The following is a 15,959-nucleotide window of genomic DNA, read 5'->3' as shown; positions in this document are numbered from 1 at the left end:
TGACTTTTAATTCTCAAATTATTGCTATAATCTGTCAAATCTGCATTTAGTGAAAAAGATGCACTAATTATTGAGATAGGAAACGGCAGTTGGTGCTTTTAAAATTCTTTTGAGGGAGCAGCTAGAGACAGACATTCTGCTGCAAGTTCTCATGAGACCACAATTACAGTTCTCCATAGAACTTTATGCACACCAACGGTCATCTCCTGTCTCAGTAATACCTGAATTTAGTGAAGACAGATATTACCCATGATTTGAGAATTTTGGAGAATAAAGAATCAGTCCAGGAGGAGAAAGAAGCAAATTTCTCAGAGAAGATATATCACAAAGAGTATTATTATCACGTGCACTACTGAGTTATCAACATATTAAAACAACTGTTTGTCTTTAAAAAAACACACACAAAAAAACAGAATACTTGGGAGCAGCAGAATAAAATAAGAGCCATGTCATGTCGATGACAAGGATGTTGATGTGGAGACCGAAGGGGAAGTAGATGTTGATTACAGTTTTTCCAGCAGAGTTGTCATGTTTCTTATATGCAGTTCAGGTAACGGCTGCTGGGAGCACAAGGAGATGTCCCATGCGTGAGCGAATATTACTATTATGTATTATTATAGCGCCATTTATTCCATGGCACTTTACATGTGAGGAGGGGTATACATAATAAAATATAAGTACAATAATCTAAATCAATACAAGTCACGACTGGTACAGGAGGAGAGAGGACCCTGCCTGAGAAGGCTCACAATCTACAAGGGATGAGTGAGGATACAGTAGGTGAGGGTAGAGCTGGTCGAGCAGCGGTTTGGTCGATCGGTGGATATTGCAGGATGTAGGCTTGTCGGAAGAGGTAGGTCTTCAGTTCTTTTTGAAAATTTCCACGGTAGGTGAGAGTCTGATGTGTTGGGGTAGAGAGTTCCAGAGTATGGGGATGCGCAGGAGAAATCTTGCATGTGATTGCGGGAAGAGAAGAGGGGAGTCGAGAAGGAGATCTTGTGAGGCTCGGAGGTTGCATGTAGGCAAGTACAGGGAGACGAGGTCACAGATGTATGGAGGACACAGGTTGTGGATGGCTTTGTATGTCATGATTAGGGTTTTGAACTGGAGTCTTTGGGCAATGGGGAGCCAGTGCAAGGATTGACAGATGGGAGAGGCTGGGGAATAGCGGGGGGACAGGTGTATTAGTCGGGCAGCAGAGTTTAGAATAGATTGGAGGGGTGCGAGAGTGTTAGAGACCAGGAGGTTGCAGTAGTCAAGGCAAAAGATGATGAGGGCAAGGACTAGGGTTTTTGCAGATTCATGGTTTAAGAATGTACGGATCCGGGAAATATTTTTGAGTTGAAGTCAGCAGGAAGTGGAAAGGGCTTGGGTATGTGGTTTGAAGGAGAGATGAGTGTCAAGGATTACCCCGAAGCAGAGCGCTTGTGGGCCTGGGGAGAGTGAGCAGCCATTTACTTTAATGGAAAGGTCTGCTGGGGGAGTCGAGTGAGATGGGGGAAAGATGAATTCTGTTTTGTCCATATTAAGTTTTAGAAATATAGTGGAGAAGAAGGATAAAATAGTAGACAGACATAGTGGGATTCTGGTTAGTAGGGTGGTGATATCTGGTCCAGAGATGTAGATCTGTGTGTCGTCGGCATAGAGATGATATTATACGTGTGCCCTGCACACAGGGAATGGGGAGAGGTTGTACAGCGCATTTTAGCTCCCCCTTGGATCCCTGGTATTTAGGGTCATCTGACGCCGGCACTGTTGTGGCCATACTCTGATCGCTGGCACTAGAACTAGATTATCACATTCGCCATTATGCGAATACCAGTTTAGGAATAAAATTCAGTATGATGGGGTCAATGTCAACCTGGTGACATCGCAGGTTGTCATATGTAAATTTGCACCATTCCATGGTACTCACTCATGGGTTTGTTCTGCATAGCGTTAGATCTGTCCAATCCTGAAGCCATTCTTTCCATCCTGTCCCTAGTGATTGTGGAGTGTGTTGTGCACAGTCAAAGGTTACTAGTCTGAAGAGTGGTCCCCTTATCTGGAGCAGCAGAGAATTCCTTCCACTTTTCCTCCATTCACATCTATGTGGCTGCCGGACTTTTCCTTCCTCAGACATTTCCCGGGAGGTAGGGGGAAGGGTTTTGGCTCCTTTCGTCTCCTCTGGGATTTCCTGCTTCTGTGCTATGGCTCTGCTCCGTCAGCTCTGCATTCCTGGATGTGGTCCCCAAGATCCCCACTCTTCCCAGGGTGACAAATGTATTCAGCCATGGGTGGTCTCATGTCCCTGAGTTGTTATTTGGCTAATTGGTCCTGGGGTTGAAGGGAGGTTTGCACCGACTTTATATAATGGTTTTGGTCTATATTTACTTCAAGTCGCTTGACAATCTTATACCTATGACTGTGTCTCTTCACTGACCCATGGAAGAATAATGTCTGTCCCCACTTATCAATCACATGCTATTTTTAACCATAACGATACACGTAAAAGGGTGTTAGTCTCAATATCTTACCTTAACATTTTCCTCGGAGATGCAGCTTTCAGTTTTCTCGCTGATATTCTGTCGGATGCGCTGCAGAAATGCCTAGAAAGAAGAATAAATATTCATTACATTAATAATCCATGCCAGAGTCCATCTGTAAGTTGGAGTTGATTGAGTTACATATTATAAAGCCAAATCTGGGTGATTTTAGGTTGCCCCAATACAGGTCTGTCTCATTGTAAACAATCCTGTCACTCATATACACGCATCAGATCAGTTAGAGGAGGAAATCTCCTCATCCACTAGAGGTTTTGTGGACTTGCTGAGGTACAGATGACATGTAAACCATTCAGACCATAATGGCAGAACCTTGAAATAGTCTCCAGATCTGCTAAGCCCCAGGACAGATTTAGGGGAGACCCTGCAAATCTGTGGAGCTCCCAGACCACACAGACACATCCATGACAAAGTCAGTAGATCTGCCTAAACTCAAAGACCAAACATGTCAAAATAATGGAAGAACTCACAGCTCTGCTGAACCACCAGACCACACAAGGTAAATCTGTAGGAGTGGTGGAGCTGATGGTCTGCTCCCTGACACTCTAAGGGGTTAAATGTATTTTATATTCATGCATGTCGCCAGGAGTAACAACCACTGGGCCGGCAGTCTAGCCTAGGCAGGGTTAACTGCAATGGTGGCCCAGATTGGTGAGGAGGAACTGAGAATTAGTGCCAAGTTCAGGAAGTGACAGTTCAGTGCATAACAGTAGAAGTGTCAGCAGCAGTCTCATGCAATAGGCTGCTAGGGACAATGTGAGCCCAATGCTAGGGGCAGTGGAGTGCCTAAAATACCCTTCTGTGTGATTCAGTCCACCAGCCTGATGCAACCTCGAGGTGGATATCAGGGGCCTTGGGCTCTCTCAGCCTGTGGAGTTACAGGGAAAGATGGACTCAGACTCTATGAAACGGGAGGTGTTGCAATCTGGGTGCACTGGTAGTGGTGAAGAAGACTTCCTAGTGCTAGTGAAGATAGCAAGAGGGACACTCTACATATACTGCTTATACCGAGACCCATGGCTGAAGTTGTGTCCGGTACCTGTGGCAAAGAGGACAACCGGTTGAGCCTGATCCTATATGCTAGTTTGTAAAGAGAATGCTCTCAGTGGGAAAAAATAGATCATTTTGTAGTTATGATACCTTTTAATGGCTAACAAAAATTACAAAATTATCTTATTTTCTTATCTTATTTTTCCCACTGAGCGCATTCTTTTTTCAACTGGCTATCACAGTACCAAACCCTTTTTTTTCCCTTTTAACTTGGTTGTAAATACTGCCACCTGTCCAGTAAAAGTTTGTTTGTTTGTTTTTTTACAAAACTTGTGTCCCCTGAACTGATGGCTGCCAAGAAGAGGAAAACCTGGAACCAATGGTGGCCTGCAGGCCAGAAGCAAGTGTGATGCATCCAACACACAGCAGCACACTGGGACGGGGACACGTGTTGTCAGAGTGCCAGAGCGAGTGGGAGCAGCAACTCTCCCACAACTACCTCGCTTGGGCACTTTACAGATCAACAAGAGAATCTGAAGATCTGATGGGCCTCTGGACCACACTTTCTAGATCCACGAGAATCTGCAGATCTGTTAAGCTCCTGTACCACATGGCTCAGATACACAAGAGAGCCTACAAATATCCTGAGCCCTATACTACACCCAGCACATTAACAAAAACCCCACAGGGCAGATATACAGGAGAATCTGCAGATCTGCCAAGTCCCTGGACAGTGTGAAGCAGATCCATGAGAAACCCAGCAGATTTGTTTAGTCCCAAGACCATACAGAGATGAACGAAAGACATTGTTTTCTTCTTTTTAGGATATGGATACAAAAGAGAAGCAGAGCTTAAGATGTTCAAGGTATGAGAACCTATGATGCATCCTACCTTTTCCTATTTACTTGTACGGTGCGAATGTGATTGGGACTAATGTATGGGTGTAAAGGCCCCTTCACATTAAGCGACGCTGCAGCGATACCGACAACAATCCGGATCGCTGCAGCGTCGCTGTTTGGTCGCTGGAGAGCTGTCACACAGACCGCTCTCCAGCGACCAACGATGCCGGTAACCAGGGTAAACATCGGGTAACTAAGCGCAGGGCCGCGCTTAATAACCCGATGTTTACCCTGGTTACCATCCTAAAAGTAAAAAAAACAAACAGTACATACTTACCTACCGCTGTCTGTCCCCGGCGCTCTGCTTCTCTGCACTCCTCTTGTACTGTCTGTGTGAGCACAGCGGCCGGAAAGCAGAGCGGTGGCGTCACCGCTCTGCTTTCCGGCTGACCGACGCTCACAGCCAGTGCAGGAGGAGTGCAGAGCACAGCGCCGGGGACAGACAGCGGTAGGTAAGTATGTACTGTTTGTTTTTTTTACTTTTAGGATGGTAACCAGGGTAAACATCGGGTTACTAAGCGCGGCCCTGCGCTTAGTTACCCGATGTTTACCCTGGTTACCAGTGAAGACATCGCTGGATCGGTGTCACACACGCCGATCCAGCGATGTCCGCGGGAGATCCAGCGACGAAATAAAGTTCTGGACTTTCTTCAGCGACCAACGATCTCCCAGCAGGGGCCTGATCGTTGGTCGCTGTCACACATAACGATTTCATTAACGATATCGTTGCTACGTCACAAAATGCAACGATATCGTTAACAATATCGTTATGTGTGAAGGTACCTTTAGCCTTGGCTGAGACTTTCGGTATAAGTAGCAGGTCAGACGAGCCATTGCTCTATTGTTATGATCCTCAGCTGGAACTGGAGTCTGATGTTCCCCGTCCCCTAAACACGATGTGCAGTGTTACTTATAACGAGGACACTGGTGGTGGATAAATAAATGATATCTCCTCTGATAGGCAGGAAGTCTCTACGTCTGCATTACCTGTCACATTAGACATAGAAACGGCTAATGATCTGAGAACAATGACCTGGGAATATGCATGGTGTATGGCAATTACAGGATGCAGCATAAAAGCCAATAACTGTAATAACCTGTGAGCACATTTCATGAAATAACCTGCGTCCTGCACGGAGAAGCCCAGCACGTCACCAGCCAGTCATATAGATATGACGCACATTCAACAATTACATCTCCCACCTATTCTTCAATCCCACACATCTCGCCCACTGCAGTTAATCACCTCACAGCACAAGACAGCCGCACGTGTCTCTAAACCTGGGTTATCACATACAGAAGTGGCCGTAAAGTGGACCGGTCTTCAACGCACCCCACATCACGAGGCACCTGTGAACGTGAGGACCAGCGGACAAACACGAGACACTCGGATTAAGGACAACAGCGGTGGCACGAGGCCGACCGCTTTAGACTCATTAAATTGATGCCAATTAAAATCGATATTAATTTCAATAAACTTAGATAATGAAAATAAAATTAGTAATTTATCCCAAATGTGTTTTCAGCCAGTAAAACGTTGGGGAACACTGTAGAATGTCACTGTGCTGTGTTCATTTGGTATAGCATAATCCTCAGGTTTGCCTACTGCTTTGGATAGGAGCCATCACAAAGACAAAATTTGGGTCATGTACTATCAGAAAATAAAGGCGGTGTGGGGAAGGGGGTAACCTTGAAGGTAGGACCACTAATCATGGAGCAACATCCTAAACGGCACAGGCTGCTGCTTTGTATGAGAGCCCCGGTTGCAACAGATGTGCAGCCCTACAGCTGTGGGAAGATTTATCTGTCGGGGAACAGCTGGTTAGCCTCCAATAATGGCTGCATTAAGGACATGTGACGAGAAAGAAAAGGGCCAAGAAGTGAAGGACACACTTGTCTGCAACTATCGACACCAACCCCCTCTTCCCGACAGATTCTGTAAGGACAGTGGTAACCCCATTGGAAGAGAGACCATTCCTGTTCGCAAACAAACCAGTGCCCCACACTCGGAGTGCTCGTCCCTAATCGCTGCAACTTACTTCAAAGGGTTTATGTCACACGGTGAGATGACATCCACACACTCAAATATAAAATGGGGTTCTAACAATGGCCCTTCGACATGCAAAAAATTACTCGTTAATTAAGCAAAAAATTACTCGTTAATTAAGCCTTCATCAGCCGTGATCCAGTTTTAAACAAAATAATCTGTTACAAGACGAAAATGAGACCTGGAAATTTGGGACAGGAAATATTTTAAATAAATTAGAATTCAAAGAGTTAAATAGAAGATCTGCGTCACCTGCATATAGCACTGTACGACCATACACAGCAGTAGATCGGCGCTGCAGAGGAAACAGCGCCCCCGCAGGACAAGGAAATTATATTGTCCTGCAGTCTCTTCATTTTGTCTTCCATTGGTGGTCTCCTCTGTGACATAATAGATAATGACAGAGACCACTGTGTGAAAATTAAAGCACTAAGCACTGAGGCTTAGACTGAAGAGAAGTGGAGACAAAAAACATTACAGAGATGATGAGGAAGGCATGAACCCAATAGAGGAACGACATTTCCCCTAAATCCTCTAATATCAACACATGGTCCCCAATTCATCATAGTCATTTAATATCCACCTTTTCGTCTGTGCCTTATTCTTTAGAAGTTTTGCGCCATTTTTAAAGATGTGTGTGTTTTTTTCCCCCGCTGACAGCTGTGCCTATGCAAAAGTTTTAGACAAGACTTTTACCAAATTTTTGCATATTTTTGGGGAGAAAAAGGAGGGGGGCATCTCACTCCAGTCCCTTCCTAAAGTTTATGTCTGAGTTTCCAATTTTGCGTCTTTTATGGCAAACATGAGACTATTTAAAGAATTTGCAAGTTTTTACACTCAAAAGTCACAAAAAAGATTAAAGACAAAAATAAGCATTTTTTTAAAATTTGCGCCAAATTCATGAACCGCGTGCACCATTCTGAATTATTTTGACGCAAAAAAAACATTAGTGAATAGCACAAGACAAAAAAGTTACCTCAATAAATCACAAAGGAGAAATTGAGGTGATAGTTCATAGTGAAGCAGACGCTATACACATAAACGGCATATAGATGGTTGCCGAATGAGGGCCTATGTGGATACATGGGCACAGAGGCCAGACAGACAATTGCCTAAAGGTACAAGATGGCATGACCCGGATCTATAGAATATACAGAAGACAGCCTGATGAGAGTTTATTCAAATATACTGCATCTGAGGGAAGACTATATAAATGTACGGTATATAGAAGATGACTTGTCCTGGATCTATAGAGGACCAGGGTAAGTATAGGGCTGCTGAGAGATGCAGGTTACAACAGCTGCAGCTTGGTAAAAGCGTGGAGGTGATTGCTAAGGCTATGTGCACACGTTGCGGATTTTGCTGCGGATCCGCAGCGTTTCCGCAGCTGCGGATCCGCAGCAGTTTCTCATGAGTTTACAGTACAATGTAAACTTATGGGAAACAAAAAATGCTGTGCCCATGCTGCGGAAAAAAGCCACGCGGAAACGCAGCGGATTATTTTCCGCAGCATGTCAATTCTTTATCCGGAATCCGCAGCGGTTTTTCATCTGCTCTAATAGAAAACTGCAGATGGAAAACCGCAGCAGAATCCGCATTAAAAAAAACGCGATAAATCCGCAGTAAAATCCGCAGCGGTTTTGCACTGCGGATTTAGCAAATCCGCTGCGGAAAAATCCGCAGCGGATTTTTCTACGTGTGCACATAGCCTAAGGCTGCGAAATCCTAAAAGCACCATAATGTCCAGTATATTCACAGACAAGAAGCACACATCATGAAAAAATTACAAAGGTTGCAAAACTTCTCATTCTACGATGGTGGAGTTTTAGTTACGTAGGACTATCCCTTTAACAGACGCATAGTGCAACCCTTTTTCAGCACATTTTTGGACTCTGCAGAGAACCTGTGCGTTGACAGCTTATTATAATCAGTCGCCCCTTGTGGTAATTATCCCAGGATTTCCCTGACACTGCAGGAGCAGAAACTTTTATCTACAGGCATAAAAGTAGAAGCAGTGACACAGATCCAGAGAGCGGTTCTGGATGGACGTGGCGTCCAGAGCTGACTCCTTGCAGGAGCTCACTCAGTAACCCGAGCCACGCGTCTATTTTTACCATTACATCATATGAGCTGTAGCCTGGATGTCAATTATCACACTTTACCCCAGAGACCAGAACCTTAAAGGGACTCTGTCACCTGAATTTGGCGGGACTGGTTTTGGGTCATATGGGCGGAGTTTTCGGGTGTTTGATTCACCCTTTCCTTACCCGCTGGCTGCATGCTGGCTGCAATATTGGATTGAAGTTCATTCTCTGTCCTCCATAGTACACACCTGCGCAAGGCAATCTTGCCTTGTGCAGCCATGTACTATGGAGGACAGAGAATGAACTTCAATCCAATATTGTAGCCAGCATGCAGCCAGCGGGTAAGGAAAGGGTGAATCAAACACCCGAAAACTCCGCCCATATGACCCAAAACCTGTCCCGCCAAATTCAGGTGACAGGTTCCCTTTAAAAGAAAAGAATCTTCGGGCAAGTTGACGATGGTGATCAATGGCTGTAAAACGGATGCATCCGCGCCACATTCACCTCATTAATCAACACTTTGTGACACACTCAGAAGAAGCTCTCCTCCTATACAGCTAGATAACGCAATCATGACACATAAGATCACACGTCTTCCAGAATCGCCATCATAATCCCCATAGACTGGGCTGCATCATACCACAACTCTTGGAAAAATGGGTGGTTACTAGCCCATGAGGTGCTGTATTGCCCAAATGCATTAGTCCAAAGGAGAAAAACTGATGATTTTTAGCCCCAAGTCATTTTTTGTCTTCTTTATCATTTGCGTCACATTCAGCAATATGGTAAAGAATTTGGCACATATTCAGAATAAAATGCCTAAAGCCCACACAGGGACATTACTACTCACAGTCACCACTTGCCTCCACAGTAAACATATGCGAACGGAGTTTCTGTGAAATTTGTTGACCCTGCCGGTATGGTAACGCCAAAATCAAATTAGGATCTGATAATTATTCGTTCGTTTACAACACAAGGTGTGTGAAATTTCCTGGAGATGACTGTGATGACACCTGACTGACAAGACGCCGAGGTGCGACCACGCTACAATTAACAGCTACAGAGACATAGTAATAGAAGCAAAGAATGAGCACATGCACAAGGAGGCAGACTCCAACACCCGAGACCACCCTCCTGGTCAGCCATTGACCACCAGCATAATTGGTGACGGACCACCTGAATGCAGGAACGATTATGCCCCAATTTCTGATATGTCATGAGGCTAAAAAGGAAAAGGCACAGATCTTCTACGTCAAAGAGTGGCCATTCCTGACGCACATAATCCATACTTGATGATACACAAACCAGTAGGATGAGTGCGACCAGTCACAACATGGCTGACAACGGTTTAAGGATCATCAAAGCAAAAATATCAAAAATCAACAAGAGTTGCCTAATCTCTTTCCATTCTGATACATCTTTTTTCTACTCAAGTCACAATTCCAATATATCATGTTTTATGCTCTTCTGATTTCTGGGTACTTTATTGCATAAAACTAGTTGTAAATTATGCAAGTGCACTGGATCTGCATGGCTGGGCAATTCAAGCCACTCACAAATGGAGGAGGGTGAAGTACTGCACCCCGGGATTGATGCCTTGTCCAGAGAATAACGTGACTACAGTAAAGCAGAGTCTTCCCGAAGGTCATGGTCGTCGCAATCTATTTTCTTAGAACTGGAGACATGGAACCACACGACCTGGAGAAAATTCCAGTTGAGGGATTTCTCACTGAAACAAACAGTCTCTTCTCTCAGAGCAGATTCTATTGTCTGTGGTTCAGCAAAGACAAGAAAACTTCTCATTAATCTAGAGGACTCGGCTACTTCTTATGTGATGGGGTCCTGCCGAGAGGGACAAAGCTTCCACCTCAGTGACTGGCAAGAAATGGCTGGGACGGTAGCCATAGCTGGCCATAGCTCATAGTCCTCCCAGCTCAGCAGATCCCTGTGACAGGTCACTGTCTACCACATGTCCATCCTCACCTTTCATATGTCAGATATGTATGCACTGCACCTCTTATATGCAGTGACACTGATGGATGCATGCATGAGATCTGATCATGTTAATTTTGTAATGTATCCCTGACACAATGGTGCAATGTGATGAGCACCGACCTCAAGCCAAACAAAACTAGGGCTGTGGAGTCCGAACTGGTGAAACGTGACTTGAAAATTAAAAAAAGACTGGCTGTCGTTTCTAATGACTTTTTAGAATAAGTGGTCATGTGTATATATGAGAAACAGGCTGCTTTGGAAACAGGCTGCTTTGAGGTCTTCCATACACAGTACACACAGGCATGAGAGATTCCGTACCGTCACACATAACGATATCGTTGCTTTTTGTGACGTAGCAACGATATTGTTAAGGAAATCAGGCCCCTGCTGGGAGATCGTTGGTCGCTGAGGAAAGTCCAGAACTTTATTTCGTCGCTGGATCTCCCGCTGACATCGCTGGATCGGCGTGTGTGACACCGATCCAGCGATGTCTTCACTGGTAACCACAGGGCCGCGCTTAGTAACCCGATGTTTACCCTGGTTACCAGCGTAAACGTTAAAAAAACAAACAGTACATACTTACCTTCAGCTGTCTGTCCCCGGCGCTCTGCTTCTCTGCACTCCTCCTGCATCCTGTGTCAGCGCCAGCCAGCCGGAAAGCACAGCGGTGACGTCACCACTCTGCTTTCCGGCTGACCGGCGCTGACAGTGCAGAGGAAAGCAGAGCGCCGGAGGACAGACAGCTGAAGGTAAGTATGTAGTGTTTGTTTTTTTAACGTTTACGCTGGTAACCAGGGTAAACATCGGGTTACTAAGCGCAGCCCTGCGCTTAGTAACCCGATGTTTACCCTGGTTACCGGGGACCTCGGGATCGTTGGTCGCTGGAGAGCGGTCTGTGTGACAGCTCTCCAGCGACCAAATAGCGACGCTGCAGCGATCGACATCGTTGTCGGTATCGCTGCAGCGTCGCTTAGTGTGACGGTACCTTTAGGATGCTTTCATACATCAGTTTCTGCAGATAATGAAAAACTGATGCGACAGATCCTTTTTTTCCCCACCAGATCCGACTAGCTGATTCAGCTAATTGGATCCTAAAAAAAAAATCGGAGCATGCTCAGTTAAAAAAAATGGAACCCGTCATTTGACGGATCCGGCGCCATAGACTTCCATTCTAGCAAACAACGGATGGTGATGGATCCATCGCTGTCCGATTTTTCGACGGAGACAAAAAAAGTTACTATGTCTGTTTGCTGGATAAACAATTTTCGACGGATGAAATGTGAGGCCATCCGTCGCTAATACAAGTCTATGAGAAAAAAAACTGATCAGGCGGCAACACTCGCCGTATGCATTTTTTTTAAAAATTCGCCGGATTGAGACCGACGGCAAAAGATTGATGTGTGAAATCAGCCTTACCAGTACGTTAAGAAACAACAGCAGCATGGAGGATGCTATAGAGCCGTACTGAGCTGTGTGACTGTGAATCCAGCACTGGGGAGAAAAAAAAAACAACTACTCACGAGAAAGCTGTTGCACTCTGTGTCTCACTCTTACTCCTCTCGGACTTCAATGTAATTATGGTAGGTGGAATCTGATTACACAGTGAGCTGGAATCACATCTTGTCTTGAGCAGATTTTAGCAGTTTTTAGTGAAGCGGGAGAGGGGGGGGATGGAATGGCTCAGAAGTGGTGCAAAAAGTATATACCCCTGATGCGACATCTAACAAAAACCAAACATTTTTTCCATTGGTATTATTGATTTAAGCAAATTCTGTTTAAACGTCAGTGACCATTTAAAAATCACTTATACATGATGTTACCATTTCATTACAGTAAATGTGAGCCATTTATTAAGAAGTTGTAGCTGGAGTCTTGCTTACTGATTACTTCGAAGCCTTCCAAGATGAGAATTACTTCTGGAGCAACAAAGAATAAAACGACCAATGTGTGAAAATGTCAAATTCTCAATGTTCTTTTCTTGTTTCGGGGTTCGCCAGATCTGGGTACTCCTGAGGTCGATTCCTTGGGTGTGCCAGGCCAAGGAATGTTGTCTAGCCTTGGAGGTGAAAATTTTTGTGACATGTACTGACAGGTTCCAGTGCCACTCATGTAACAAAGATGAAGCACCAGCTTCACAGGAACCGACTGCCTTTTTCACATATCCTGCACCCCCCACATGAATGGCATTTCAGCTATTAAAGGAAGCCCCTTTTTGATAATGTAGAATGATATGGGTGCCAGAGTAATGGGCTTTGGTCCTTTTAGAATGTTAGAGTTGGAAGGGACCTCAAGGGTCATCGTGTCCAAGCCCCTGATCAATGCAGGATTCACTAAACCATCTAAAACACCTCTGTCCAACCTCCGTTTGAAGACTTCCTTTGAAGAACTCCCCACCTCACCTGGAAGCCTGTTCCACTCATTGATCAGCCTCACTGTCAAAAAAGTTTTTTCTAATATCTAATCTGTATCTTCTCCCTTCCAGTTTCATTCCATTGCTTCTCGTGTTTCCATGTGGTCGTTAATTTACAACATAATGTGTCCCTTTCCTACATTTGCTGATAAGGCATTTTGGCATCTTTAACTGTAGATGGAGACAGTGTCAGACTGAGGTGGCAAAGGCCCACAAGTAAAACACTCTTTCACAGGGTGAAATGAACTTTTCGATTTAACTAAAGACCATTATTCATGGCAGCACATTGTAATTGTGCTGTCAAGAACAATGGCAATCTATTCACACTTCGGAATCTACAACAAATGGTTCAGTGACAGTGTGCATCATCAAAAGGAACCTGTCACCAAGAACACACAATCCACTCTGCAAACATCATGTTACAGAGCCAGGGGGAGAAGAGTACATGGATATATAGTTTTGTTTGAGAATAAGATTCAATATAACCTTATTTTTAATTGTTTAATCCTCCGCTCTTTTAAGGATTTTTTGCTAAGTGGGCGGTCTTCTCAATGATTGACAGCTATCTCTGTAAGCTCATTTTTACAAAAAAAAACTGCTAGGTACTGATAGGACCGTCCACTGGACTGAAAATCCCAGAAAGAGCAGTGGAGGACCACCCACTGGACTGAAAATCCCAGAAAGAGCAGTGGAGGACCACCCACTGGACTGAAAATCCCAAAAAGAGCAGTGGAGGACCACCCACTAGACTGAAAATCCCAGAAAGAGCAGTGGAGGACCACCCACTGGACTGAAAATCCCAGAAAGAGCAGTGGAGGACCACCCACTGGACTGAAAATCCCAGAAAGAGCAGTGGAGGACCACCCACTGGACTGAAAATCCCAGAAAGAGCAGTGGAGGACCACCCACTGGACTGAAAATCCCAGAAAGAGCAGTGGAGGACCACCCACTGGACTGAAAATCCCAGAATCCCAGAATTATCACATCGCGTTGCTGCGGGGGGCTCAGGGAAGCCCGCAGGGAGCCCCCTCCCTGCGGGAAGCTTCCCTGTACCGCCGGCACATCGCGATCATCTTTGATCGCGGTGTGCCGGGGGTTAATGTGCCGGGGGCGGTCCGTGACCGCTCCTGGCACATAGTGCCGGATGTCAGCTGCGATAAGCAGCTGACACCCGGCCGCGATCGGCGGCGCTCCCCCCGTGAGCGCTGCCGATCGCATATGACGTACTATCCCGTCGGTGGTCATAGGGGCCCACCCCACCTCGACGGGATAGTACGTCTGATGTCAGAAAGGGGTTAAAGATGTTATGGTGGGCTTCCCTACGCCTGCTGGTTTGAGCGAATCTATGTCTCTAGCCATTCAGATGGATCGGCGTCTGCGTGAGCGCAAAGCTGTGCACCATATGGCAGTGTCCTCTGAGCAGAGTCCTGAACCTATGCAATATGATAGGATTTTGACTAGAACAGAACGGCAGGAATTCAGACGTCAGAATAGGCTGTGTTTTTACTGTGGTGATTCTGCTCATGTTATTTCTGATTGCCCTAAGCGTACTAAGAGGGTCGCTAGGTCTGTTACCATCAGTACTGTACAGCCTAAATTTCTTTTATCTGTGACCCTGATTTGCTAATTGTCGTCCTTTTCTGTCATGGCGTTTGTGGATTCAGGCACTGCCCTGAACTTAATGGACTTAGAATTCGCCAGGCGCTGTGGTTTTTCCTTGCAGCCTTTGCAGAGCCCTATTCCTTTGAGGGGCATTGATTCTACACCATTGGCCAAGGATAAACCTCAGTACTGGACGCAGATGACCATGTACATGGCTCCAGCACATCAGGAAGATTGCCGTTTTCTGGTGTTGCATAACCTGCATTATGTTGTTGTACTGGGTTTTCCATGGTTACAGGAACATAATCCGGTGCTGGATTGGAAAACTATGTCTGTGACTAGTTGGGGTTGTCAAGGGGTACATAATGACGTTCCTTTGATGTCAATTTCCTCTTCCCCCTCTTCTGAGGTCCCTGAGTTTTTGTCGGATTTCCAGGATGTATTTGATGAGCCCAAGTCCAGTTCCCTTCCTCCACATAGGGACTGTGATTGTGCTATTAACTTGATTCCAGGTTGTAAGTTCCCTAAGGGCCGACTTTTCAATCTGTCTGTGCCAGAGCATGCCGCCATGCGGAGTTATGTTAAGGAATCTTTGGAGAAGGGGCATATTCGACCGTCTTCGTCACCATTGGGAGTGGGTTTCTTTTTTGTTGCTAAGAAGGATGGCTCCTTGAGACCCTGTATAGATTATCGTCTTCTTAATAAGATCACGGTCAAATTCCAATACCCCTTGCCTTTGCTTTCTGATTTGTTTGCTCAGATTAAGGGGGCTAGTTGGTTTACTAAGATTGACCTTCGAGGGGCATATAATCTTGTTCGTATTAAACAGGGTGACGAATGGAAAACTGCATTCAATACGCCCGAAGGCCATTTTGAATACCTCGTGATGCCATTCGGGCTCTCTAATGCTCCATCTGTGTTCCAATCTTTCATGCATGATATTTTCCGCAATTATCTTGATAAATTCATGGTTGTATATTTGGATGATATTTTGATTTTTTCCGATGATTGGGAGTCTCATGTGAAGCAGGTCAGGATGGTATTCCAGATCCTTCGTGATAATGCTTTCTTTGTGAAGGGGTCTAAGTGCCTATTCGGAGTTCAGAAGGTCTCTTTTTTGGGTTTTATTTTTTCTCCCTCGTCTATGGAAATGGATCCTGTTAAGGTCCAAGCTATTCATGACTGGATTCAACCCACATCTGTGAAGAGCCTTCAAAAACTTTTGGGCTTTGCTAATTTCTATCGCCGTTTCATTGCCAACTTTTCCAGTGTGGTTAAGCCCCTTACTGATTTGACGAAGAAAGGTGATGAATTGGTCCTCTGCGGCTGTAGAGGCCTTTCGGGAGCTTAAACGCCGATTTACTTCTGCCCCTCTGTTGCGTCAGCCGG

At 45.3% G+C, this 15,959-nt stretch overlaps 1 protein-coding gene across 1 annotated transcript in view; it reads right to left on the bottom strand.

Annotated features, from left to right (window-relative positions):
- The window catches only part of PREX1 (phosphatidylinositol-3,4,5-trisphosphate dependent Rac exchange factor 1), a 166,599-nt gene that overhangs the window by 96,206 nt on the left and 54,434 nt on the right, over positions 1-15,959 (bottom strand). The window contains exon 2 of the mRNA XM_069750829.1: positions 2,517-2,588. Within this exon, the coding sequence (XP_069606930.1) occupies positions 2,517-2,588 (72 nt within the window). The remainder of the gene's footprint in view (positions 1-2,516; positions 2,589-15,959) is intronic.

Source organism: Ranitomeya imitator, chromosome 2 (assembly GCF_032444005.1).
Source record: "Ranitomeya imitator isolate aRanImi1 chromosome 2, aRanImi1.pri, whole genome shotgun sequence".
Lineage (NCBI taxonomy): Eukaryota > Metazoa > Chordata > Amphibia > Anura > Dendrobatidae > Ranitomeya > Ranitomeya imitator.
Note: the sequence above shows the minus strand (reverse complement) of the source record. Positions and strands in the feature narration are given on the sequence as shown.